We start from the raw sequence: 24,640 nt of genomic DNA on the forward strand, positions 1-24,640 counted from the left end.
CGCCCGCGGCGCTGGGCGGAACGCTAACGGAGTTGGCGCAGGGTGGACCCCAGCTGCGGCTCCTGGGTGAGTCCGGGTTTCCTTGGCACCCGCAGGGACATCCCTTCGCGGGTTGTTAGCGAGCCCTCGGCTTTCCTAAGATCTGTCTTCCGTCGATTCTCGGTAGCTCTCGACTTCCTGACTCTTACCCCGCCCCCACCCAGCTCCCAGCAGGTGTTTTCGCACCGGTAGCCAGGTGCATCCTCGGGTGGGAGGAGACCAATCCCCTGCGAATTTTCCAGGTACGGCCTCAAGGGCACAGTGACTCCCCCAAATTTCCATTAATACTCTGAGGTTGCCAAAACAGTCACAGCTTCCCAGAAAAGTCTCAGTGATATTCCAGCATTCTTCAGTATCACGCTCCAACGACTCCAGGGATGTGCCCAACTAGTTCCCGATTTTCCCAGTGATAGTCTTATATGCCTCGCAATCTCTCGATAACTTTTTATTGACCCCTGGTAACTCCAGCGTCCCTGGTTACGTCTCCCAGCAATGGTCCCAGCCTCGTTCCCCGAATCCCAGGGATGCTCCGCACCATGAGAAAACCCCTAAACTTTACTATTACGTGACAGTAAATCTCCAGCATCAACCAGTAACACTTTGCGAGCCCACCCCACTCCGAGCATCCCAGGATGCTACTGAGACCTCGGCATTGCATCACGACTCCTTGTGAAAGCGCTCCTGGCAGCATTCCGGCGGGAGCCAGGCATCTCCCCAGCCCCGTGACTCGGGCCCGGTTTCCCTGGGGTGTGGCATCCAGTGTTCGCAGAGGGTGCAGGGGTGAGGCCTAGGGATCGGGTCAGGATTGATCCTGCAGAGGGGGCCACCTGCTGGAGAAAACCGTACCCCTTGGGGAACCTGTTTTCTGGCTGCTGATAGTAGGTGTCCGACCGGCTGCCCTTTAGCCCCAGGGTGTGGCTGGACGAGTGGGGCGTCAGGCCGGTCTGGTGAGTAAGTAAGGAGACCCTGGTGGGGACCTGGGGACCCACCTCACTCCCTAGCTCGGGCCCCAAACTCAATTTGCCCCACCCCTCTGCTCCGCAGCACCCCTCCAGCCGTCCCCAAGCCGGCAAAGAAACCTCCCGGCAGTAAGGGTAAAAAGAGGGCAGGGTTTGCTGCAGGGGAAGAGCGGGCCCAGAGTGACGACTTGCCCGGGTTGCTCCGGCTTCTCATTCCCCAGGAGTGCCAGACGTGCAGCCCTGCCTGAAGAAACGGATGGACGCCCCGCTGCAAACCGAAATGGTAAGGGTTGGGGGTTGTGCACCGCCACGGGGACTACAGTTCCCGACGTGCTTAGCGCGCATCATCGCGGCCCCGCGATAACTAGGCTGCGTTGGTTCAGGCGGAACTACGCTTCCCGGCGTGCACTGCGGGCCGCCGAACCTCCAGAAAGAGTTGACTCCCCGGGGGAGGGAGCCGCGCTGGCCCATTTTGCGGATGGGGACGTCGGGGGCCGAGCCGACTGTGATCTCCGGGGCGGATTTGGCTCCTTTGGATGGAGTCCCGGGCGTCCCGGCCCCCGGGGAAGGCTTGACGGGCCCGGTATGCGATGCGCAGCCTGTGCCATTCGTCCCGCAGGTGCTGGGCATGATGATCGGCGCTGGAGTCGCGGTTCTGGTCACGGCCGTGCTCATCCTGCTGCTGGTGCGGAGGCTTCGAGTGCCGAGTGAGGACCGGGAGGGCCTTCTGGGGCTGTTGAGGGATGGGAAGGTGAAATGTCTGGGCCCCTGAGTCAGTAGAGGTGGGATATGCTGGAGCCCGCTGGCAGCGTCCCCATCTCTCGCCGGGCGGAGTATGCGTTTAGCTTAGAATGCCCCTCTCCGTCCTTGTTGTCCCCAGAAACCCCAGCCCCGGATGGCCCCCGTTACCGATTCCGGAAGAGAGACAAAGTGCTTTTCTATGGCCGGAAGATTATGCGGAAGGTAAGTCTGGGACCCTCTGGGGCTCCTTTTGGCCGCACAGAGGCCCTGCCCTTTTCCTAGTTATACTTCTTAGTAAGCCCGCCGCCTTCCTTGATTAAGAGCCTCTGGATTTGCCCTCGCCTCTCTGGGTCTGAACTGGCAGTTGATGCATTCCTCTCACCCTGCCTCCCCTTAATTCTCCCAGGTGTCACAATCCACTTCTTCCTTAGTGGATGCCTCCGTCTCCACCGCTTCCCGCCCGCGCATGAAGAAGAAACTTAAGATGCTCAACATTGCCAAGAAGTAAGGCTGTGCTGGGTGTACCCAGGGCTATGTTCAGGGCTTTTTGAGTGATCAACCCACACCGAAGCATGTATCTCAGGCTTCTTTGAACCCCATGGACTGTCTGTCTTAGGGGTCTTTCCACGTCTGTGGGACTGTTTCAGAGCTCTCCCCTACCAGATAGGCTGTTTATGTTCCTTGAGGGCTCTCTCAGTGATGTTTCTCTACTACAGAAGTATCTGTGAGTTATTTAATCCCCAGTTACTATCTCTGGCTTCCCTGGTGGCTCAGTGGTAAAGAATCCACCTGCCAATGCAGGAAATGTGGGTTTGATCCTTGGGTTAGAAGATCCCCTGGAAAAGGGAATGGCAACCTACTCCAGTATCCCTGCCTGGAAAATCCCATGAACCTGGCAGGCTACAATCCATGGGGTCACAAAGAGTTGGACATAACTTAGCAACTAAACAATAACAATGCTATCTTGGATGTCTTGCCCTGGTCCAGTCTCCCCATGTGAGAGGGTTTATTCCAGGGTACTCCAGAGTGTTTCTAGGACCTGCTGGAGGGGCTGTCTCTACCTTTTGTTCCCCGGGGATTATCTCAGCAGTCCCTCTACATCAGAAAGCATCTCTCTATGTCACCTTTGTTGCAGTTCTTCTACGACAAGGAGACTATGTCAGGGATTTCTGTTCCCTGGGAGTCATCTCAAGAATCTTTTCACGCTAGAGACAGGAAGAACATCTCAGGAAATGTCATCATAAAAGGGCTACCTCAGGGTTTCTGAGCAAGGCTCTCCCAGAGGTTGTTCTAAGCTGAGAGCTGGCTGTGGGGTCTCCTGACAATGTAGGGTCTACGTGAAGGTCTGTCTCAAGTGTTTCTTCACACTGAGGTGCTATGCCAGGGCTGACCACAGTCAGTAGGTGTGCTATCCCATGGCTTTCTATGACTTGAATAGAAGGGCTGTCTCGAGGTCTTCCACAATGAGTTGAGGGTCTGTCCAACTCCTGGGGGGGCAGTCTCATTGATTGCACAGCCTTGAGGAGCTACCCTGATGTCACCATGACCTTCAAAGGGTTATCTCAGTTCTCTGTGACCTGGATAAGGGCTAGCCCAAGGATCTTCCTGATCAGAAGGGGAGCTATTGCTCAATTCCTCTGTTCTGTGGAGTTTAACTCAGTTTGAGCTCATTCTAGACGGTCTATCTTGAGCATCTTGTGACCAGTGAAAGGACTGTCTCAGTAATAACTATGCCTTGCAGGGAAGAGCTGTTTGAGGTCCATGATCAGCAGAGGAGCTGTATCTGGAGTCTCTGTCTGTAACCAGGGCTATCTCAAGAGCCTCTGTGGCCATCCAAAGGGCTCTCTCAGGGCTGTCTGAGGCTTGGGAGGAAGGGCTATCTCAGGGATGGTTATAAAGAGCAGAGAGGCTGCATCTGGGGTCTCCTGATATAACAGAAGCTACCCCAGGGGTCTGCCTCCATGAGGGAGGCTGTATCAGGAGTCTAGTCTGTGATTGCCAGCTGATGGACTATCTCTAGGGTGCCATGATGAACATAGATGCTTTTGCTGAGGTCTGCTCATATCTTGGAAGCTATGTCAGGAGTCTGCCCAATGAGAGGTTCCATCTAGGAAGCCTGTGACTAGTGGAGGGCAACCTCAGAGTTTTACATCAGGGGTCAGCAAATTTCTTTCTCGGGCCACATCTTAGGCTTTGCAGGCTGCATACAATGGTAATGTAATGACTCAATCCTGCTGTTGTATCATTAAAGCAGCCACAGATATGTGTAAATGAGTGAATGTAGCTGTGTGCCAATAAAACTTTATGGACAAAAGGAGGTGGCTGGCCTGATTCAGCCAGTGGGCCAGAGTTTGCTGACCCCTGCTCTAAGGACCCCAGGAGGGGCTCTGTGGGGGCAGGAGGGATCTGAGGTCTGCCTGAGCCTTCTCCCTGCTCTCCACTGCCCCCATCCCCCTCTCCTCCCACCAGGATCCTGCGCATCCAGAAAGAGGCGCCCACGCTGCAGCGGAAGGAGCCCCCGCCTGCTGTGCTGGAGGCTGACCTGACCGAGGGTGACCTGGCCAACTCCCACCTGCCCTCCGAGGTGCTCTACATGCTCAAGAACGTCCGGTCAGTGTCAGGGTGCAGGCAGGGGTGTTGCCGAGCTGGGGCTGACCTGACCTCCTGATATCTGCATTTCCCCGCCTTCCTTGTCCAGGGTGCTGGGCCACTTTGAGAAGCCACTCTTCCTGGAGCTCTGCCGCCACATGGTCTTCCAGCGGCTCGGCCAGGGTGACTACGTCTTCCGACCTGGCCAGCCGGACGCGAGCATCTACGTGGTTCAGGACGGGCTCCTGGAGCTGTGTCTACCAGGGCCTGTGAGTGTGCCACCTCGGGGGGCTCCGCGGGGTGACGGGGTGGGCAGCAGGACAGGCAGGGGCGCCACGGTCACTGGGGACGCACAGTGGTTTTGGTCAGCAGGGTTGGTGGTTTTTTTTTTTTTTAATTTGGGCCGTGCTGCATGTCTTGCAGAATCTCAGTTCCCTGACCAGGGATCAAATCTAGGCCATGGCAGTGACAGCACTGAATGTTAACCACCAGACCACCAGGGAAGTCCCCATGTTGGTGGTCCTTATGAGATGTACAGGCCGGAGTCAGGAACAGATGCCCAGGGGCGTCTGGGGTGGTCAGCACAGTCACCAGCTAGTTAGCGATGCTGGTCAGAAGGTTCATGGGGTCAGGATGTCAGCGATCACCAGGCTACGTGAGAATGAGGGCTGGTGGCTTGGTCAGGGGGCAAGAGGCGGGTCAACAGGGTAAGGGCAGCACTGGTCAGTGCCCACCCCACTTTGTGTGTCTCAGGACGGGAAGGAGTGTGTGGTGAAGGAAGTGGTTCCTGGGGACAGTGTCAACAGCCTCCTGAGCATACTGGATGTCATCACTGTGAGTCACCAGTACGGAGGGGTGTGGGGAGATGGTAGGCCACACCCACCGGACTGGGTAGGAGAGGGTCACCCCCAGAGCCCCCATCTCTGATGGGTCTCTGATGTTTCCAGGGGTCCCTCAAGGAATGGCATCGGGAAGGGGCCAGGGGGGGCAGGCAGGGGCCTCTCACCACCCCGACCTTGACTCTCCTTGTGCCCGCAGGGCCACCAGCATCCCCAGCGTACTGTGTCCGCCCGGGCAGCCCGAGACTCCACGGTGCTGCGGCTGCCAGTCGAGGCCTTCTCAGCCGTGTTCACCAAGTACCCTGAGAGCCTGGTGCGGGTGGTGCAGGTGAGTGGGCGGTTCACTTCCTTCCATGACCCCCGCCCATCACAGGCTCCTGGGGGCTGGACCCAGCCGCCAAGAGGCGCTCACGGTGGGCTTATCAACTCTGAGCAGCCAGACCTCATCCACTCCTCCTCTGAGCCGCCTCCACCCCATTTCCCCAGGCTTCTGCCACCTGATTGTGGGTTTCTCCCTGGCTCCTGTGACTCTGCCCAGCCCCTTCCTGCTCTGATCTTGACCTCTGACCTTAGCTCCATCTCCTCCTCCCCATCCATGGCCCCACCCCCTGAGTGCTAGGTCCCCACTTTCTCTTGGGGCTCACCCTCTTTCTCCTTGGTCCCCGCCTCTGCCGACCACGCCCCCGAAGATCATCATGGTGAGGCTGCAGCGGGTCACATTCCTGGCACTTCACAACTACCTGGGCCTGACCAATGAGCTCTTCAGCCATGTGAGTTGCCTGCAGAGCACCAGGGGCCGGAGGGGTGAGTGACGCCTGCCTCCCCCGGACGTGCCACAAGTACGCCCTCTGCCCCTAGGAGATCCAGCCGCTGCGCCTCTTCCCTAGCCCGGGCCTCCCACCCCGCACCAGCCCGGTGCGTGGCTCCAAGCGGATGGTCAACACCTCGGCCTCAGAGGAGCTGAGGGAGACCCCTGGCCGGCCCTCTGACCCCACTGGGGCCCCACTGCCCGGGACTGGAGTTACCCAAGGTGACCCCTGCCTGGCCTCCAGGAGCTCAGGTTGAGCCAGCCTCTGCCCCTCAGTGCCTGTCTCAGTTCCTCAGGGACTCCCACCTGACCTGCCCAGCCCCCCAAAAGTGAAAGTGTTGGTCGCTTTAGTCATGTCTGACTCCTTGTGACCTCATGGACTATAGCCTACCAGGTTCCTCTGTCCATGGAATTCTCCAGGCAAGAATACTAGCCATTTCCTTCTCCAGAGGATCTTCCTGACCCAGGGATCAAACCCAGGTCTCCTGTATTGTAGGCAGATTCTTTACCATCTGAGCCACCCGGGAAGCCCTCAGCACCCCCAAGAGCCCTTTCAACTAGGTCTCCAGGTCTTCCTCCTGCCTGGTCCCCCAGAACCCCTGGCCTCAGTCCCATGGGCCCACTGGAATTGCTTTTCCTAGTCCCTCAGTCCCCAAGAACTCTGAGCTGGCCCCTCCTCGAGCCCCCTTCAGTTCCCCACCCCCTGATCCTAGCTGTAGACCTGGGGGCTCCGAGGGGCCGGAGCCTAATTCCACGTCTCCTCCAGGGGACCCAGTGAAGCCCACATCCCTGGAAACCTCCTCAGCCCCCTTGCTGAGTCGCTGCATCTCCATGCCAGTGGATATCTCAGGTTTGGGGCACCAGCTGGAGCTGGGGGAGGCCATCAAATATCATTTATTTACTTATTTTTGCCTGCAGTGGGTCTTCGTTGCTGTGCAAGGGGGCTACTCTTCATTGTGGTGCACGGGCTTCTCATGCAGTGGCGTCTCTTATTGCAAAGCATGGGCCCTAGAGTGTGCACTCAGTAGGTGTGGCGCACGGGCTTACTTACTCGGGGGCATGTGGGATCTTCCTGGACCAGGAATAGTACAGGTGTCCCCTGCATTGGCAGGAGGGTTCTTAACCACTGGGTCACCAGGGAAGTCCACCTGCCTCCCAGTCTTGATTTTTCTCATCCACGAAGTAGGAATATTGGGGGCATTTCTCATGTCTTTTTTTTCTGTGGGTCCTTGTTGAGATGGTGCTCTCCCACTGTACTGAGAAAGGTTGCAAGGGATAGAGAGAGGCGATGGATTAGTCCATGTCTTTACGGCTGCTGCCTGGGATAACGTTATTAGATAGTGTTTGCTTAGATTCCAGCTATGGTTACTCTCATCTTTATTGCATTTATTGCCCCTCATCCACCACAGGCTTGCAGGGTGGCCCCCGCTCGGACTTCGACATGGCATATGAACGGGGCCGGATCTCTGTGTCCCTGCAAGAAGAGGCTTCAGGGGGGTTCCAGGCAGCCTCAGCTCGGGTAAGGTCTTGCCCTCTTCCCCCACCCCTGCCTCCTGACTCCAATCCCCTCCTGGAACCCTGGCCTAGCCACAGGTGGAGTCTCCCAAGGAGGAAGGTTGGGGGGAGCATGGAGGTCACAGACCCTGCCCCACAGACTCCCAGTCAGGAGCCCCGGGAGCAGCCAGCAGGCGCCTGTGAGTACAGCTACTGTGAGGACGAGTCGGCCCCCGGCAGCTGCCCCTTCGGGCCCTACCAGGGCCGCCAGACAAGCAGCATCTTTGAGGCAGCAAAGCAGGAGCTGGCCAAGCTGATGCAGATTGAGGTGGGTAGCCCAGGTCATCTAGGGGACCAGGTAAGGGGGGTAGTAGGTGTGCCTGGGCCATCTCAAACCCCTATCCTTCCTCCTCAGGATCCCACCCTTCTGAATAGTCGAGTTCTGCTACATCATGCCAAAGCTGGCACCATCATTGCCCGCCAGGGGGACCAGGTGAGTCTGACCTTTGACCTCTGACCCTGCAGCTCTGACCCGAGACCTCTCTCTCTCCCTCTCTGATCTCTGATCCTTGCCTTTTCACCTTACATGTAGACCTCTTAGTCCATGATTTCCAACCCCTGACCTTTGGATCCTATGATTCTCACCCCCAGCCCTCCCTCCCCATGTCCTCTGGACCTATTGACCTTTCCCCTCCAAACTGGAACCTTTAACACTAGGACCCCCACCCCAAGATCTCTCTTCCCTGCCCTTGGCCATTCCTGCAACCTCCATTTTTCTGACCTTCAAAATCTACAACATATTCTGATGCTCTATTTCTTATCCTAGGTCCCTGCTGGGATGGGGGGTGGTGGGGCTCACTAAATGGGTACAGGTGTGAATCTGACCTGGAGGCCAGGAACCAGCCCCACGAGCCTCACGAACTGGATTTCATTGCCCTCTGATGGCATGCAGGAGGTGGAGAAAACCGTAGCCCACTAATCTGCCCATTCTCCAGACGGGGAAACTGAGGCCCTTTCGTGACTTCACAGCTGGGGATCACAGGGGAGGAGGCTTAAAGAAGGAACCAGAGTTTCAGCCTTTGGGTGACCCTGGGTGAATCATCAGGGAACCAGAGTTGCAGCCCTTGGGTGACCTTGGGTGAACCATATAGAAACTTCTCATCTTTCCCACTTGTGGAATGGGGGGCGAGGACGTGGCTCATAACTACCTCCAGAAACTGTTATGAGGACCAGCCAGGAAGTACTCAGTTCTGAGCTGCTAGGGTATGTGCAAGGGTGACCACAGAGGAAGGCATGGTGACAATGGGGGAGGGGGTGACAGTAAGGGTGACATGACTTAAGTGCTGAGACCACAGCAGCGCCCCAGGCTCAGGAGAGGGAGGTCTGGGCTTGGAGGAGGGGATGGCCCAGCTGTTAGCTGGCTGGATGATGGTGGTTTTTATTTTAATTAGATTCTAGTTGATTTGTTATATCACGTGATCAGTTTGATTGTATTGTCACTTTGAGCTGCTCAAAGCAGAATGGGCTCCTTCCTGCAGAGTACGTTTGGTGCCCGCTGTTCGAGGTATTGGAGGCCTGGCTGAGGAAGTGTGGTCACACCATGGCCCTTGCAGGGGCCCCTGGGCCCTGCTTATCTGCGAACTTCTGCTGGGCTCAATTCAGCCCAGCCCAGCCCAGCCCAGCCTGCTAACATACCAGGCTGGTGTGCAGCCATCCAAGGCTCCTCAGGGTCTTCAGGACTTGGTTAGGGACAAAGCTGGTCTGCTGTGCCCGCTCCCAAAACCATGTACAGTGGTTTTCAGTGGGTGGTGGGAGACAGTTTGGCCCACCCCCTGGGATATTTGGCCATGTCGAGACTTTTTTTAAGCTTTTCTTCAGTGTTTTTGAGATTAGGTTTAATTTCTTTACTTATTCATTTAACTGGCTATGTCTGGTCTTAGTTGTGGCACACAGGATCAGCCTGTCATGTGGGATCTTTCGCTGCCATGCACAGACCCTCTAGTTGTGGTGTGCAGACTCAGTTGCTCCACAGCATGTAGGATCTTAGTTGCCCAACCAGGCATCGAACCTGTGTCCTCTGCATTGCAAAGTGGATTCTTAACCACTGGACCACCAGGGAAGTCCCACAGGGTGACATTTTTGATTGGCTTGGGAGGGTGGTACTGTCACCTAATGGCTAGACACCAGGGATGCAAGATGCACAGGCCAGCCCCCCACAACAGAATTATCCAGTCCAACATGTCAGTAGTGCCAACGTTGAGAAACCCTGCTTTCCACAAACATTTCCCAGAGTATATTTCACCAAACACCCCTATCACAAGGGATCTGAGTGCAACAGGTTTGGGGAACTTGGGCTGTTTTAGTCCTTCTTGGAAGGGCCCAGTGAACTCATTAGCATATTCAAGGCTCTGAAAAGTCCTGCTGTGGGGGAAAAAACATGTTTCCCAATCTGAGGATGAATGGCAGCCTAATACTAGTCACTCCCATTTGTAGCTCAAACCCAGTCTGGGAATTCTGTCTTGGAAGGTTCCAGCATGTGTGTATGTCTCCCGCCCCTCCCAAGGATCCTTGCTGTGTTTTGGTGCTCATCAGGGCTTTGTGGGGTGTCACACAGGTTTGTGTGCTGGATGAGGAAGGAATGTTTCTGTCTCTAGGCAGTTTCAGTTCCTTATTTAAGAGGGTGGTACAGAGTGGTGTCCAGCTGGGCAGGCTAACCAGAGGGGAGAGGGGTATTTGCTGTGTCCCAGGCTTGCTGTAGGGCCAACAAACACCATCGGGGTCCCCTGTCCTTGAGAAGCTCACAGATAGACCTTTCCTCAAAGGATGATACAGATCGTTGCTAAATCACATAGGCTTCATGCTACAAAGGGGATGTCCTCAGTTCTACGACGTCTGATTTAGGCAGAGCAGTGTCTCTGAGGAAGTGACCTCCAGGAAAGGAGGAAGAACAAAGAGAGATTAACTAGGTGCAAGGGGGAGGAAAAAGCATTCTAGGCAGAGGGTACAGTTTGTACAGATGCCCTGTGGTGGAGCTGTCCCATCTCAAAAACAAAGGAAAACCAACAAGGTTGGAGCAGAACACAGGAACTGAGAGCAAAGGGGATTTTTTTTCTTTTTGCACCAGTCAGCTTGTGGGATCTCAGTTTCCTGACCAAGGATTGAACCTTGGCTTCAGTAGTGAAAGTGCCAAATGCTAACCACTAGACCACCAGGGAACTCCCCAAAGGGGATTTCTTTTTTTTTTTTTTTTTTTGGTGATAATTTTAGAGATGTAATTAACACATTATACAGTTCACCCATTTGAAGAGTACAGTTCAGTGGTTTTTACTATATTCAGAGTTGTGCAACCATAACCACTGTCAATTTTAGAACATCACCTTAAAAAGAAACACCACACTCTAAAGCCATCCATCTCCTACCTCCTAACCAGTGGCAGCCCTAAGCAACTACTGAGCGTATGTTTCTATAGATTTGCCTGTTCTGGACATTTCATATAAATGGAATCAAACAATATGTGGCCCTTTGTGTCTGGGATTCTTTCCCTTAGTATGATGTTTTCAGGGCTCACCCATGTGGTGGCATGCATCAGCGCCTTATTCCATTACAGCTGAATACTGTTCCATCATAGGAATGAACCACATTTTGCTTCTCAGTTAATCAGCTGATGGACATTGACTTATTTCCACCTTTTGGCTAGTATGCAAAATAGCATGATTCAGGTATGAACATTGTGTACACATGTCTGTGTGGATATGTTTTCATTGTGTCCTAGGAGTTGAGTTGCTGGGTCATATGGCAACTCTGGAGAAGGAAATGGCAACCCACTCCAGTATTCTTGCCTGGGAAATCTCAGGGACAGAGGAGCCTAGTGATTACAGTCCATGGGGTTGTAAAGAGTGAGACATGACTGAGCATGCATGCCCAACACAATGGCAACTCTATCTTTGAAATCTTTGAGGACTGTTTCCCAGTGGCTGCACCATTTTACATTTCCACCGGCAGTGTATAAGGATCCCAGTTTCCTACACCTCTCTGACACTTTTTGATTCTAGCCATCCTAGTGGCATCTCCTTGTGGTGATTTGCATTTCCCTAATGATTCATGGGGCTTCCCAGGCATGCTAGTGCCTGCCAATGCATGAGACATAAGAGATGTGGGTTCGGTCTCTGGGTTGGGAAGATCTCCTGCAGCAGAGCGTGGCAACCCACTCCAGTATTCTTGCCTAGAGAATCCCATGGACAGGAGCTTGGCAGGCTACAGTCCATAGTGTCGCAAAGAGGAGGACATGACTTAGCATGCAGCATGCGGTGATTCGTAATGTTGAGCATCTTCATAGGATCACTAGCCATTCATATATCCTTTGGGGAAACGTCTATTTGGAGCTTTTGCCCATTTTTTTGAATTATTTGTCTTTTTAGTGTGGATTTGTAAACATTCTTCACATATTCTGAATACCAAACCCTTAGCAGATATATGATTTGCAAATATTTTCTCCTAGCCTGTGGGTTGTCCTTTCACTTCCCTGATAGTGCCCTTTGAAGCTCAAAAGTTTTTAACTTTGATGAAGTCCAGTTTATCCGTTTTTCATTTTGTCACTTGGGCTTTTAGTATCATATCCAAGATTCCATTGCGTCCATGGTCCAGTGTGACCATGATTGACTCCTGTGTTTTCTCCTTAGAGTTGTATAGTTTAAGCCCTCACATTCATGTCTTTGATCCATTTGACATGATGAAAGGTGAGGCTCCAACTTTGTTCCTTTCCATGTAGCTATGCAGTTGACCTGCACAAGCAAAGAGGACCTAAGCTCAGCCATGCTCCTGTGTAGCCAGTCTTCCCAGCCTCTTGCTTCCTTCCTGTTGAAAAGAATTCCTGAGTCTTAATCTGGGGTGAGATGGGTGATCTACTAGCAGTATCTGCTGTGGGTGCCGAATGGGAATATAGATACATGTGCTGCTCAGCTCAGTGATATGGAAGGCCTTCACTGCCGCCAACTTTTCTTTCCTTAACCTCTTCCGAGGGCACAGACCCGAGCTGTGGGTGGGGTGTCGCCCAGGTGCCCATCTCCTGGCCCCTCCCCCACAGGATGTGAGCCTGCACTTCGTGCTCTGGGGCAGTCTGCACGTGTACCAGCGCATGATCGACAAGGCGGAAGACGTGTGCCTCTTTGTGGTACAGCCCGGGGAGCTAGTGGGACAATTGGCCGTGCTCACCGGCGAGCCCCTCATCTTCACGCTTCGAGCCCAGCGTGACTGCACCTTCCTGCGGATCTCCAAGTCCGACTTCTACGAGTACAGCCTGGGCCCCATGTTGGGGCGGTGGTGACTCAGGGGGTCCCCTGACCAACTCCATTCTGCCCTGCGTGTGGCTATGCCTCTGAACACTCCACAGTTTTCAACGGCACTTGAAAAGCCGTTTTCACTTTTTGAGCCCTTCCTGTCCCACCCCCCAGGCCATCACCCAACTCAACACTCCCTACCGGCTGTTCCTGGGCGCCCCCCGGCCCATGTGCCCCCGCCCTTTGCCTGCAGGATCATGCGTGCACAGCCCAGTGTGGTGCTGAGCGCCGCACAAACCGTGGCCGCCAGGATGTCACCCTTCGTGCGCCAGATGGACTTCGCCATCGACTGGACCGCAGTGGAGGCGGGACGCGCACTGTACAGGTGCAGCCCCTGCCTCTACCTCTTTCTTCAGGTCCTGCTTACCTGCCTACTCTGTCTGACACCTGCACCCCCACCCCAGGCAGGGCGACCGTTCAGACTGCACCTACATCGTGCTCAACGGGCGGCTTCGTAGTGTCATTCAGAGAGGCAGCGGCAAAAAAGAGCTGGTGGGCGAGTACGGCCGCGGGGATCTCATAGGAGTGGTGAGCGTGGCCCCACCCACTGACCTCTAACCTCTCCTAGTCCAGGTTCCCGCCACTCCCAACACGTATTTCATCCCGGGCAACAGGATGGGGCACTGAACGCGCCCTCCCCCGCCTCTAACCTCATGTACTCCACTTTCTCCAGCTGCTTTCCATGGGGCGGGGAGATGGGGGCAGCCTCATCAGCGTAGTGAGGGACCCTCACCCGGTGTGGAACCCTGTCCTCCTGGCCTCTCTTTCCCCTAGCTCCGAGATGGATAGCGAGGCTTAGTTCCGCCTTCTGTCTGCACCCACAGTCGGCCTTTCCCTTACCTATCAGCCTCCTGGCTCGTGCAGCCCTGGTCACGCACTCGGTCCCCTAGGTGGAGGCGCTGACAAGGCAACCACGTGCCACGACGGTGCACGCGGTGCGTGACACGGAGCTGGCCAAACTCCCCGAGGGCACCCTGGGCCACATCAAACGTCGATACCCGCAGGTGCAGCTCGCCGGGCTGGGGGCTGTTCTCCTAATGAGGGTGGGACAGATGAGTGGGGGTGTAGCCCTAGAGGAGGCGGGGCCTAATGGGTGGGGAGGGTGTTCGGGTGCGGTGGCGCCCTAGGGAGGAGCTGAGGCCTCCAAGTGAGGGGCGGGGCCCAGGTAACGGACCCAGGCGCCCTGGTCAAGGAGGAAAAGGTGGTACTCGCAGAGTTGCTCCTGCAGTCTCACTGGACCGCCGGCCTCCAACGCCCCAGGTCGTGACCCGCCTCATCCACCTGCTGAGTCAGAAGATTTTGGGGAATTTGCAGCAGCTGCGAGGACCCTTCCCAGGTAGGAGCCTGCAGGCGCCAGGGAATACTGGAGGATGTAGTCTAACGCTGCAGAACGTGCTGGGGGAGGGAGCATTGAGCCCAGGGCATTCTGGGAGGTGGAGTCCAGTGTATAACGTGCTCTGGGTGGAGTTTGAAGCAGGAAATTGCAATCCGAGTTCTGGTGCATGCTGGGGGATGAAGTTCGGGTTCCTGGGCATGCCGGGAAATGGAGTCCTGGACCCAGGGCTGCTTATTAGTGGAATCTAAAGCGTCAGTCATGATTGAGAGGTGGGGTCTTAGGGGCAACCTTGGTTCTGGGTGTCAGAGCTGGTTGGAGGATGGAGTCCACCTACTAGGAAAGGAAGACCTAGACTAACGTGTACTGGGAACTGTAGTTTGTGGGGTGGTGTTTGGGGCCTAGGGTATATTGGGAAGTGACTTCAATAGGTTACCAACATGGTGGGAGATGTGGTTCCTGGTCTTGGTGGATGCTGAGAGTCGTATTTCTCAGTTTCAGTGCATGCTGGGAGGTGTGGTTCCCTTCCAGGGCATACTGGGAGATGAGGTTTCCTAGCTAGGATATACTGGAAAGTGGTCAGATTGGAGGCGTGCAGAAATATGGGCCCGAGGTTTTTGCTTATGGTGACCTGACCCTGGACTAGCCTAGGCAACCTCTACTTTCCTTTTTCCCCCCGGGGCTTCTGCCCAGGCAGCCCTGACACTTGGATCTCTGGGGTGGGGCCAGGGTGAGCCGTGACCAGTAACCATCCCTACGCCCAGGGTCTTCCTTGACAGACTTTCCCCCAGTCCTGCACTCTGCGCCCAAGTACACTTTCACTCCCACTCTGCTGGCAGGACCACTTTTGGTGTGATTCTGGGGCAGCTACGGGGGTTAGGGACTTTAAAAATCTCAGACCCCTGAGAACCTCTCTGTGATGCTACAAAGACCGAGTTTCTAGTGAGCATCTAGTGTGTGCTGGGCATCCTGCAGGGTGGTGGGGGAGTACACAAGACAAAGCCCCTAGAAGGGTTCATGGCTTGGCTTGCAAGATAACAGTCTTTAAAATACAAAGAAAGAGCACAAGGTCAGTTAAGGTACTGTGTAGAAAACAAAAGAGAGTCTTGATGGGGCGTGACTAACCTAAGGAGGCAGGATTTTCTGAGGACAATGAGCAGAAACTTGATAAATGAGATGGGACCAGACGCTGACAGGACTCCGACAGGGTTTGGTGGTATTGAAACACTTCAAGGGGGAAAGTGAGTGAGGGGGAGGAATGGGCCAGAGCAAATCTTGTAGGAACCAGAAAGGCATTTGAACTTGTTTAGATTGTTATAATCTGAGCAGACTCTGGGAGATAGTGATAGACAGGAAAGCCTGGAATGCTGCAGTTCATGGGGTCCCAAAGAATCGGACATGACTTAGCAACTGAACAACAACAATACTGTTATAGGAATTGGTGGAGGAGAAGAGGCAGTGAGAGGTCTGATCAAGAGATGGGGGTCAATGTTTTAGTCTAAGGTGTATGCAGAGAAGCTGAGACGCAATAGGTGGGTCAGAAACATCTTTATCTCAGTCTAGTTCTGTGTTCAAGTCCTTTTAGTGGACAGAGACCCCCACCCCAGCCCACCCAGGCGAGAATGGGTAGGGGCCCAGATCAAGTCCATGTAGGCAGAGTGGAAAACAGAAAGGGTTATACAGTTGTGTAATGGATCCCCCTGAGGAGATTGGGCCAAAACTGAGGGTCAGATAGCCAGATCTTATCAAGGACAGTGATTGAGGCTGTGGGGCTAAGATTGAGACCATGACCTTCAGTATGGCGTCACTAAGCCTCAGCTGAGGGACAAGGAGAAGGGATTTCTGAGAAGGTGGGGGAGAGCTGACCTTTCCAAACACAGGACCACACAGCAAATACCGTCCTTTGGGGTCTCAGCAGGCTCGGGACTAGGGGTCCCCCCTCACTCGGAGCTCACCAACCCTGCCAGCAACCTGTCAACAGTGGCAGTGCTGCCCGTGTGTGCTGAGGTGCCCATGGTGGCCTTCATGCTGGAGCTGCAGCACGCTCTGCAAGCCATTGGTCAGTCGTGGGCAAGAGCAGGCCTTTGGTCTGTGTGGGGCAAGGCGCGTGCGGGTGGGGGCATTGGTCAAGGAATGGAGATGCCTCGGTGGGTCAGGGTGGGGGTGGAGCTGGAACAAGGCCCTGTAAGCCAAGTAGGTGGTATTCTCTCATGAGAGAGGCCCCACCTCTGTTGGCCCAGGTTCCTAAACACCCTTCCTCACTCATCCATCTCCAGGCCCCACGCTCCTCCTCAACAGTGACATCATCCGGGCCCGCCTGGGGGCCTCTGCACTGGACAGGTGTGTGTTGGGGGTATGGGGACGGGGAGTACAGGGGTGAGCTCAGAACATAGGATTCTTTCAGTCTCATTTGAGTTCTAGGCTGTGAAACAAGGAGCGTGGGCCCCCATCCCTCTGGTCACTGGGGAGACAGTGGGGTGAATCGGTCCCTAGAGGACACAGTCGTGTTTAGGCCTTGACTGTCCACATCCACATCCCCACAGCAGTGGAGCTACATGGTCTCTGAGGGCAGGGACCCCTGACCAGCCCCAAGATGACCCTCCCCACTCCCACCCTAGCATCCAGGAATTCCGGCTGTCAGGGTGGCTGGCCCAGCAGGAGGACACGCACCGCATCGTGCTCTACCAAACAGACACATCACTGACGCCCTGGACCGTGCGCTGCCTGCGCCAGGCCGACTGCATCCTCATCGTGGGCCTGGGCGACCAGGAGCCCACACTCGGCCAGGTCCGGGACCGGGCACAGTGACCCGCACCCCCGGGATCCCGCCCCAGGCCCTTGGGTGCCTGTGCTGGGCCATGTGCACCTTCACCAGTTGGGCTAGGTGACCAGAAACCCAGGGGGCCAGGTGTGGGGGGGCGGGGAGGAAACCACCGGCGAGAGTGACTTCCGTGCTCCCCACTCCCCCCCCACCCCATGCAGCTGGAGCAGATGCTGGAGAACACGGCAGTGCGCGCCCTCAAGCAGCTGGTCCTGCTGCACCGCGAGGAGGGCGCAGGCCCCACGCGCACTGTGGAGTGGCTCAACATGCGCAGCTGGTGCTCGGGACACCTGCATCTGCGCTGTCCGCGCCGCCTTTTCTCACGCCGCAGCCCGGCCAAGCTGGTGAGGGGTGCTGCGGGGCGCGGGTCCACTGGCAGAACCCTTCGGGGGCGTGGCTAGTGGAGGGGCAGGGCTTAGAGGCCAGAGGGGCGTGGCGGTGTGTTGAAGGTCCAGAGGGTGCCTCCTACACCCCCATCCTTATGCGCCGTGTCTCTCTCCCCTCATGCCAGCACGAGCTCTACGAGAAGGTTTTCTCCAGGCGCGCTGACCGGCACAGCGACTTCTCCCGCCTGGCGCGGGTGCTCACAGGCAACACCATCGCCCTGGTGCTGGGCGGGGGCGGGGCCAGGTGAGGGGTGTGTTCGGTGCCGGCAGGGGCGGGGCCAGGTGCCTTGAGGGCTGGAGCCGTCTCCCTGAGCGGGATCCCACAGCACCACGTTCCTTGCTAGGGGGGGAGCCTGGAGGAGATTCCTGGGGGTGGGGCTTAGGGATCCCAGCAAGTCACTGAGTCTCCTCCACCGTGCAGGGGCTGCTCACACATCGGGGTGCTGAAGGCATTAGAGGAGGCGGGGGTCCCCGTTGACCTGGTGGGCGGCACGTCCATCGGCTCCTTCATCGGGGCCCTGTACGCCGAGGAGCGCAGCGCCAGCCGCACTAAACAGCGGGCCCGGGAGTGGGCTAAGGTGTGCGTTACATGGAGGGGTTGGGGAGGTGGTGGGAAAGGGACCCCCACCCCAGGAGCACCCTGAAAAACCTGACCTCAGAGGGGCGTCTGGATTTCTCCTGACCCTCCCTGACTTAATCCTGTGAAGCCCATCCGGATTCTTACAGAGATACCCCCAGGACCTTTAATGACCCCTGTGGCTTCTGGGCTAGTGATCCTAGCTTCCAGCTCCCAGCTAGAACAATCAAGACCCTTAGGGACCTACTAGTCAGTGACCCCCAAGTGACTCCTGTTTGACCCCAGCTCGCCCCTCGCCCCTAGAGCATGACTTCGGTGCTGGAGCCCGTACTGGACCTCACCTACCCCGTCACCTCCATGTTCACGGGGTCAGCCTTCAACCGCAGCATCCACCGTGTCTTCCAGGACAAGCAGATCGAGGTGCATGCTTCCCTCATGCCCCCCCACCCCCACCCCTCCCCATAGGCTTCCCCAGTCCTCCTGGATCGTGGTTTCTGTTCCTGCAGGACCTGTGGCTGCCATACTTCAACGTGACCACAGACATCACCTCCTCAGCCATGCGTGTCCACAAAGATGGTGCGTGCCCCCAGGCGGCCCAGCCACAACCACTGGGGCCATTTGGGGAGTGGGTGCTGGGGGTGGGCAGCCAAGTTGTTAACATGAGTGACCATTCCTCCTGACCTGATTGCTGAGCACTAACCATCACCCACTAATGCCCCAGAGGGCCCCAGGTATGTCTGTCCTGGGGAGGGCGGGGGGGGGGGGGGTCGGGAGACTTGTCGGGCACCTCACCCCCTCACCCCCCGTCCCCGCAGGCTGCGTGTGGCGCTACGTCCGGGCCAGTGCCTCCTACTGCCCCTACCTGCCCCCGCTCTGCGACCCCAGGGACGGGCACCTGCTGGTGGATGGGTGCTTCGTCAACAACGTGCCAGGTCAGCGAGCCCACGGGGCTGGCCGGGCCTCTGAGTGTGTCTGAGTGTGCCTGTGCGTGTCTGTGTCTGTGTGTCCCGCCGGGCAGGCTCCCTGTGGCGATACGTGCGTGCCAGCATGACGCTCTCGGGCTACCTGCCGCCGCTGTGCGACCCCAAGGACGGGCATCTCCTCATGGATGGCGGCTACATCAACAACCTGCCAGGCAAGTAGCCACCTGCTCGTCCTCCTGCGCGGACACACGGGCGAGCTCACAGCCGGTATGTGCATGTGTAGGATGCACGCATATGCTGTGTTGGACAGGCACGTACACTCACAGATGGGCGGGGTGCCTCCACCACCAGCTTTCTCTCACGCCTGCTGACTTCAAGCATGCAGATGAGAGGCAGGGGCATTTGCAACTTAAAATTCCATACACACAGAAGTGTGCAAACACAAATAGACACCTATGCTGGCTACACAGATGCTTGAGGTCCCATAAGCCAGGGATCCACATAGTTCGCTTGCATGCCAAGTTTGGCCCCCTGCCTGATATTATAAATAAAGTTTTACTGGCACACAGCCACTCCCAGTCATTTACCTTTTGTCTGTGGCTGTGTCTGTGCAGCAGAGTCAAATAGTTGCATCAGAGACCACATGGCCTAAAAAGCCGAAATAATTTTTCCTCTGACCTTTTATGGTTTGCCAACTCTGGCACAGGCAGCCCATATAGATACATGCATGAACACAACCACATTCACGTGAGCAGGTGTGTACAAACTCTGGTGCACAGGCATGCTTGGACGCACAAGGAAACATAGACAGACGTTGATCTAGGGACATGTGAAAGGAATACAAACAGTACTGGGTGTATGTACAGAGGAATACCCTACCCAGAGGTGGGTGTATTCACAAACATACAGACAAGAGATGTATATGTCTGATAAAGGTACATACGGCACGCGCACACACGCAAAAATTTGTGAGGGACACAGGCAGTCTGATGGAGACTCAGGTGTCCTTGGGGAATGGGCGTGGCTATCAGACCTGTCCACAGGCACCCCCAGACCCACGCAGGGACCCTCAGTGGGGCACACAGACTGTGACCTCAGCACCCCACACACACTGTACCATCACTCCACCCTTTACCCTATCCATCCTGCTCCCCTGAATCTCCTTAAACCAGCTCTTTGCTCTCTGTCTCTTGCCTCAGTCTTGAGGTCTCTGGTTCCACCTGGATCCTCTTTCCTTCCATATCTCTGGCCACTGACCTCTGTCTCTTTCTCCCACCCGTCTCTGTTGCTGTCTCTGGTCCCCTGGGTTTCTCTTCCCTTGGCTCTGTCTCCTGGTGTCCTTTTTTGTTTTTAGCTGCTCTGGGTCTTCAATGTGGTATGCAGGCTCCTTGGTGAGGTATATAGACTTTCTTTAGTTGCAGTGCAACAGGGCTTCTCCAGTTGTGGCACAAGGGTTTAGTTGCCCTGCGGCATGTGGGATCTTAGTTTCCTAACCAGGGATCGAACTCATGTCCCTTGCATTGGAAGGTGGATTCTTAACCACTGGACCAACAGAGAAGTCCCTCTCTGGGTGTCTTTATTCCCACATCTCCCTGTCAGTTTCCTTCCACCCCTGTCTCCCTGCATCTCGGACCCTCTGTCTGTTTCCATGACTGATCCCTTCACCTTTCTTTCCTGATGCCCTTACTATACTCTCTCTCTGTGTCACTCTCCTTCCATGTCTCTGTTTCCATGCATCTGACTTCCTGTCTCTTTCTACAGTGACTTTGTCCCTGTGCTCCATCTTCTCCATTCCCTTGGCCCTGGTTCCCCAAACCCCAAAGCTCCAACACCCGACCCCACTTCCCACACATCATCAGCCTCTACATCCATCCATACATACCCCTTTGCATGCCTACATGTCGTTCTCATGGTTTTTTTGCATGACCATGTGAGTGATGGTGTTTGTGGGACTGGGTTGATCTTCCCTGCCCCGGTACTGGTGGGGAGCCCCCGGCTGACTCCCTGGCCCCACAGCGGACATCGCCCGCAGCATGGGTGCCAAGACAGTCATCGCCATCGACGTGGGGAGCCAGGACGAGACAGACCTTAGCACATACGGGGACAGCCTGTCTGGCTGGTGGCTGCTGTGGAAGCGGCTGAACCCCTGGGCAGACAAGATCAAGGTTCCAGACATGGCAGAGATCCAGTCTCGCCTGGCCTACGTGTCCTGCGTGCGACAGCTGGAGGTTGTGAAGTCCAGCTCCTACTGTGAGTACCTGCGCCCACCCATCGACTGCTTCAAGACCATGGACTTCGGAAAGTTCGACCAGATCTATGTGAGTTGGTGGGAGCCACCTGGTGACAGTGTGGTGGGCTGGCAGACCTTTACTCCTGAAAGCCCAAAACCACAGAAGGGGAAATAGTCTAGGGCTGTATTTGGGATCTGGGGGGGAATAGAACGGTAATCAGTTAGTAATGTCTACAATGACTGTCACAAGGGGGCGTGGCTGCACATGCGATATGTATGAACTACCAGGGAAGTTGCGCTGCCTGAAGCACGGTGTAGAGATTTCTAACACCATTTCTGTGTTGGTGGGAATAAGCACCACGGTCAATTAGTAATGTCTGCCACAGGTTTGTGATGCATTGAAAGCAGCACTGTGTAATGTGCCACTGGTCCAGAAAAATGGATCATAGTGCATGCCAAGAGAAAATGATCAGAAGCTGGGGGCTTCCGTGGTCCAGTGGTTAAGATTCCAAGCTTCTGCTCCAGGGGGCGCGGGTTCAATTCCTGGCCGGGGAACTAGGATCCTGCCTGCCGCATAGTGCGGCCAAAAAGAGAAAAAAGAAAGCATCAGTAGCTGCCTGTCCAGTGCTCTGAGTAAAAAATGTTTGATGCCCTTTCCAGGCTCACTGGGAAGGCAAGCCGTGATGGATTAGTGATGTCTGTAGTGGCCTTGGGAAATGGTGATGTTTAGGGGTATAGCACATACTTGCAAGGGCTTCCCTGGTGGCTCAGATGGTAAAGAATCTGCCCACAGTGCCAGAGACCCAGGTTCCATCCCTGGGTCAGGAAGATCCCCTGGAGAAGGGAATGGCTACCCACTCCAGTATTCTTGCCTGGAGAATGTCATGGACAGTGGGGACTGGTGGGCTACAGTCCATGAGGTCACAAACAGTTGAAGATGACTGAGCAACTAACAGTTATTTGTAGAGCTTGAAATAAGCTTGCACACTGCCACCTGTGTCCTTTGGCACTTGACACACTCCGTGGTGCTGAGTGGGGAAAAAAATGTGCTAAGATGGATTAGTAATGTTGGGCAGGGGCATAGGATCGAGGATGTGGGGATGAGTGTGCTAAGTACACCCAACTCTGAACTTTAGTCTCAAATGCCAGCTCCTACAGAGCAGCAGGCTTCTGAGGGGCCAGGGGAGGGGCAAGCAGGGTGGGGATAAGCAGAGAGGAACATTCTGGAGGTCGCACACATGGCCCCAAGCCCCCTTCATTTCCTGCAGGATGTGGGCTACCAGTATGGATCGACCGTCTTCGGGGGCTGGAGCCGGGGCGACATCATTGAAAAGATGCTCACGGACCGGCGGTCTGCCGACCTGAACGAGAGCCGCCGTGCAGACGTAAGCCTGCGCTCTCCTCCATCAGCAGGGCCCCTCCGACAACAGATTCTCCCCACCCCAGTTCCCTCTGGACCCCGCCCCCCCCCCCGCCCCAGCACCCCCCAAAACACACACCTCAGATGACCAGCCTCATCCGCATCACCCGGCAGGTGCTCGCCTTCCCCAGCTCCGGCTTCACTGACTTGGCAGAGATAGTGTCCCGGATCGAGCCGCCCACCACGAGCTACGTTTCGGTTTCCGACGGCTGTGCTGATGGTGAGGGACCGAGGGCCACCCTAGGAGGGTGGGGACGGTATACGTGGCCCGGGAGGTCAGACCAGTCCTGGGCCGCGTCAGCTTCATCCATGCCATTCCAGGGGAGGAGTCGGACTGCCTGACGGAGTACGAGGAGGACGCGGGCCCCGAGTGCTCTCGGGACGAAGGGGGCTCTCCGGAGGGCGCAAGCCCCAGCACTGCCTTGGAGATGGTGAGAGGGGGGTGACCTGGGCCTCCCTTCCCCCGCCCGCGCAGTGGGGAGACTCTGCTGACGTGCCCCCCTGCCTGGGCTGTGCGATGACACACGCAGGGCGTGGGGGGCCACCCCTTGTCCCCACAGGAGGAGGAGAAGTCGAACCTCCGGCACCGGCGCTGGCTGCCGCAGGAACCCTCCACCCCTGCTGCAGATACCTGAGGACATCCAGTGGGGTCCCCGCCTTGGACTGGACAAGGGGTGAGCCCTGTGGGGGTGGCTCACTCCCCCTCTGCCTGCTGCTATGCCTGTGACCCCTTGGGTCCCCCTTGACCCCCAGGGCCCACACACTGGACTGGCCTGTCCCCCCTCCCCGGCGTGGGGGAGGGGCAGCACTGCACTGATGACCCTCGATCAGTCACACCAATAAACCTTTCCCTCTTGGAAGTGGCCTTATGTCATCTTTGGGTTCAGGGGGCACCTCACTCCACCTTCTATGCTCAGGATGGCTGAGGCTGGCACTGGAAACAGCCTTGAGCTTGTCACAGTGACCATCGCTCCCAGCCTCCAGCTGAACATCCCCCACTCTCAGTGGGAGTGGCCTGCAGTCCCACTCGGTGCCGGCTCTGGACCACACGGCCTGCAGATGCTGTGAGCCTCTCTGGGGATCACGGATGCCCATTCTGGCACCCCTCATTTTCCATACTGGGTTCCCACAGCCTTCGCCCCTTGACTAGTCCTACTGTGTGCAGAAGCTCCATGTTTTCTGTGTGTTCCTATTGTGTGTACTCCTGAGCCTGGTCCCCAAAGGACGTCCCATACATACACGCATGAACGGGGCTCAAGAACTTCACTCTCGGAGGCTCCCAGCCAGTTTCCTCTACTGTGTCCTGCTGGCCTGTTGGGGCTCCCCATCACTGCCTCCCCCTCCCCGGAGCCAGAGCGGGGATGTGACAATGGGTGGGCTCATTCACAAGACTATCTTGCGGGCATCGGGGAACCCTGGATGATTTTTTGTTTGTTTGTTTAGTTGTGTGTATATGTTTTATTATAAAATATACATAGCATAGGAGACTTCCCTGTCCATCCAATGTTTAAGACCCCATGCTTCCAATGCAGGGAGCATGGGTTCGATCCCTGGGTGAGGAACTAAGATCCTACATGCCACGTGGTATGGCCAAAAAAATTAAATAAAATTTTATATGTATATATTTAATTTTTTTGTTTTTAATTGAAGTATAGTTGGTTTACAATGTTGCGTTAGTTTCTGGCACACAGTAGAGTGATTCAGTTATATATAAGACATACATTCATTTTCAGATTCTTTTCCCTTACAGATTATTATAAGATACTGAGGATAGTTCCCTGTGCTATATAATATGTCCTTGTTGGTTATCTGGTTTTTTTAATAAAGTGAGAGTGAATGTTTTTATTGACTCCCTATTTATTTGGCTGCTTGGGGTTTTCATTGTGGTATGCGGAATCTCCGTTGTGTCATGGGAGATCGTTCGTTGTGGCACATAGACTGTAGTTGCAGCTCACAGACGTTACCAGGTGTGGTACATGGGCTTAGTTGACCCTGGGCATGTGTGAAGTGAAAGTGTTAGGACCCCATGGACTGTAGCCAGCCAGGCTCCTCCATCCATGGGATTTTCCAGGCAAGAATACTGGAGTGTGTGGCCATTTCCTTCTCCAGGGGATTGTCCCATTTGTTTAAAATGTATTCTTTTTT

General features: G+C 55.6%; 1 protein-coding gene across 16 annotated transcripts; it reads left to right on the plus strand.

The window, feature by feature from the left end:
• Nucleotides 1-8: 8 nt before the first annotated feature.
• PNPLA6 (patatin like phospholipase domain containing 6) lies at nucleotides 9-24,316 on the plus strand. Of its 16 annotated transcripts, none has more exons than XM_061150437.1 (34): nucleotides 9-66; nucleotides 1,220-1,281; nucleotides 1,618-1,705; nucleotides 1,879-1,961; nucleotides 2,146-2,243; nucleotides 4,209-4,349; nucleotides 4,438-4,597; nucleotides 5,082-5,162; nucleotides 5,367-5,495; nucleotides 5,857-5,937; nucleotides 6,026-6,227; nucleotides 6,742-6,825; nucleotides 7,385-7,494; nucleotides 7,630-7,797; nucleotides 7,885-7,962; nucleotides 12,553-12,758; nucleotides 12,999-13,130; nucleotides 13,210-13,333; nucleotides 13,696-13,809; nucleotides 14,066-14,141; nucleotides 16,054-16,197; nucleotides 16,415-16,478; nucleotides 16,757-16,925; nucleotides 17,121-17,303; nucleotides 17,471-17,589; nucleotides 17,767-17,923; nucleotides 18,226-18,342; nucleotides 18,429-18,498; nucleotides 18,941-19,057; nucleotides 20,862-21,163; nucleotides 22,344-22,460; nucleotides 22,610-22,715; nucleotides 22,817-22,926; nucleotides 23,026-23,355. In XM_061150437.1, exons 2-34 carry the CDS (start codon nucleotides 1,255-1,257, stop codon nucleotides 23,128-23,130), a joined length of 4,062 nt encoding a protein of 1,353 aa, XP_061006420.1. In that variant the 5' UTR covers nucleotides 9-66; nucleotides 1,220-1,254; the 3' UTR covers nucleotides 23,131-23,355. The 16 variants fall into 16 exon arrangements, with proteins under 16 accessions (XP_061006420.1, XP_061006418.1, XP_061006421.1 ...); XM_061150435.1 differs by having other exon boundaries at nucleotides 51-66; nucleotides 1,084-1,281; XM_061150438.1 differs by lacking the exon at nucleotides 9-66 and adding an exon at nucleotides 263-281.
• The last annotated feature ends 324 nt before the right edge of the window (nucleotides 24,317-24,640 follow it).

This window comes from Dama dama, chromosome 9 (genome assembly GCF_033118175.1).
Source record: "Dama dama isolate Ldn47 chromosome 9, ASM3311817v1, whole genome shotgun sequence".
In the NCBI taxonomy this organism is placed as follows: domain Eukaryota; kingdom Metazoa; phylum Chordata; class Mammalia; order Artiodactyla; family Cervidae; genus Dama; species Dama dama.

Coding starts and splice junctions, on each gene's coding strand:
- PNPLA6 (XM_061150426.1), top strand. CDS start 1,477: ATGGGGACGTCGGGGGCCGAGCCGACTGTGATCTCCGGGGCGGATTTG. Junction 7,495..7,629: donor TCCAGGCAGCCTCAGCTCGG/GTAAGGTCTTGC, acceptor CCTGCCCCACAG/ACTCCCAGTCAGGAGCCCCG. Junction 16,479..16,756: donor GGGGCCTCTGCACTGGACAG/GTGTGTGTTGGG, acceptor CTCCCACCCTAG/CATCCAGGAATTCCGGCTGT.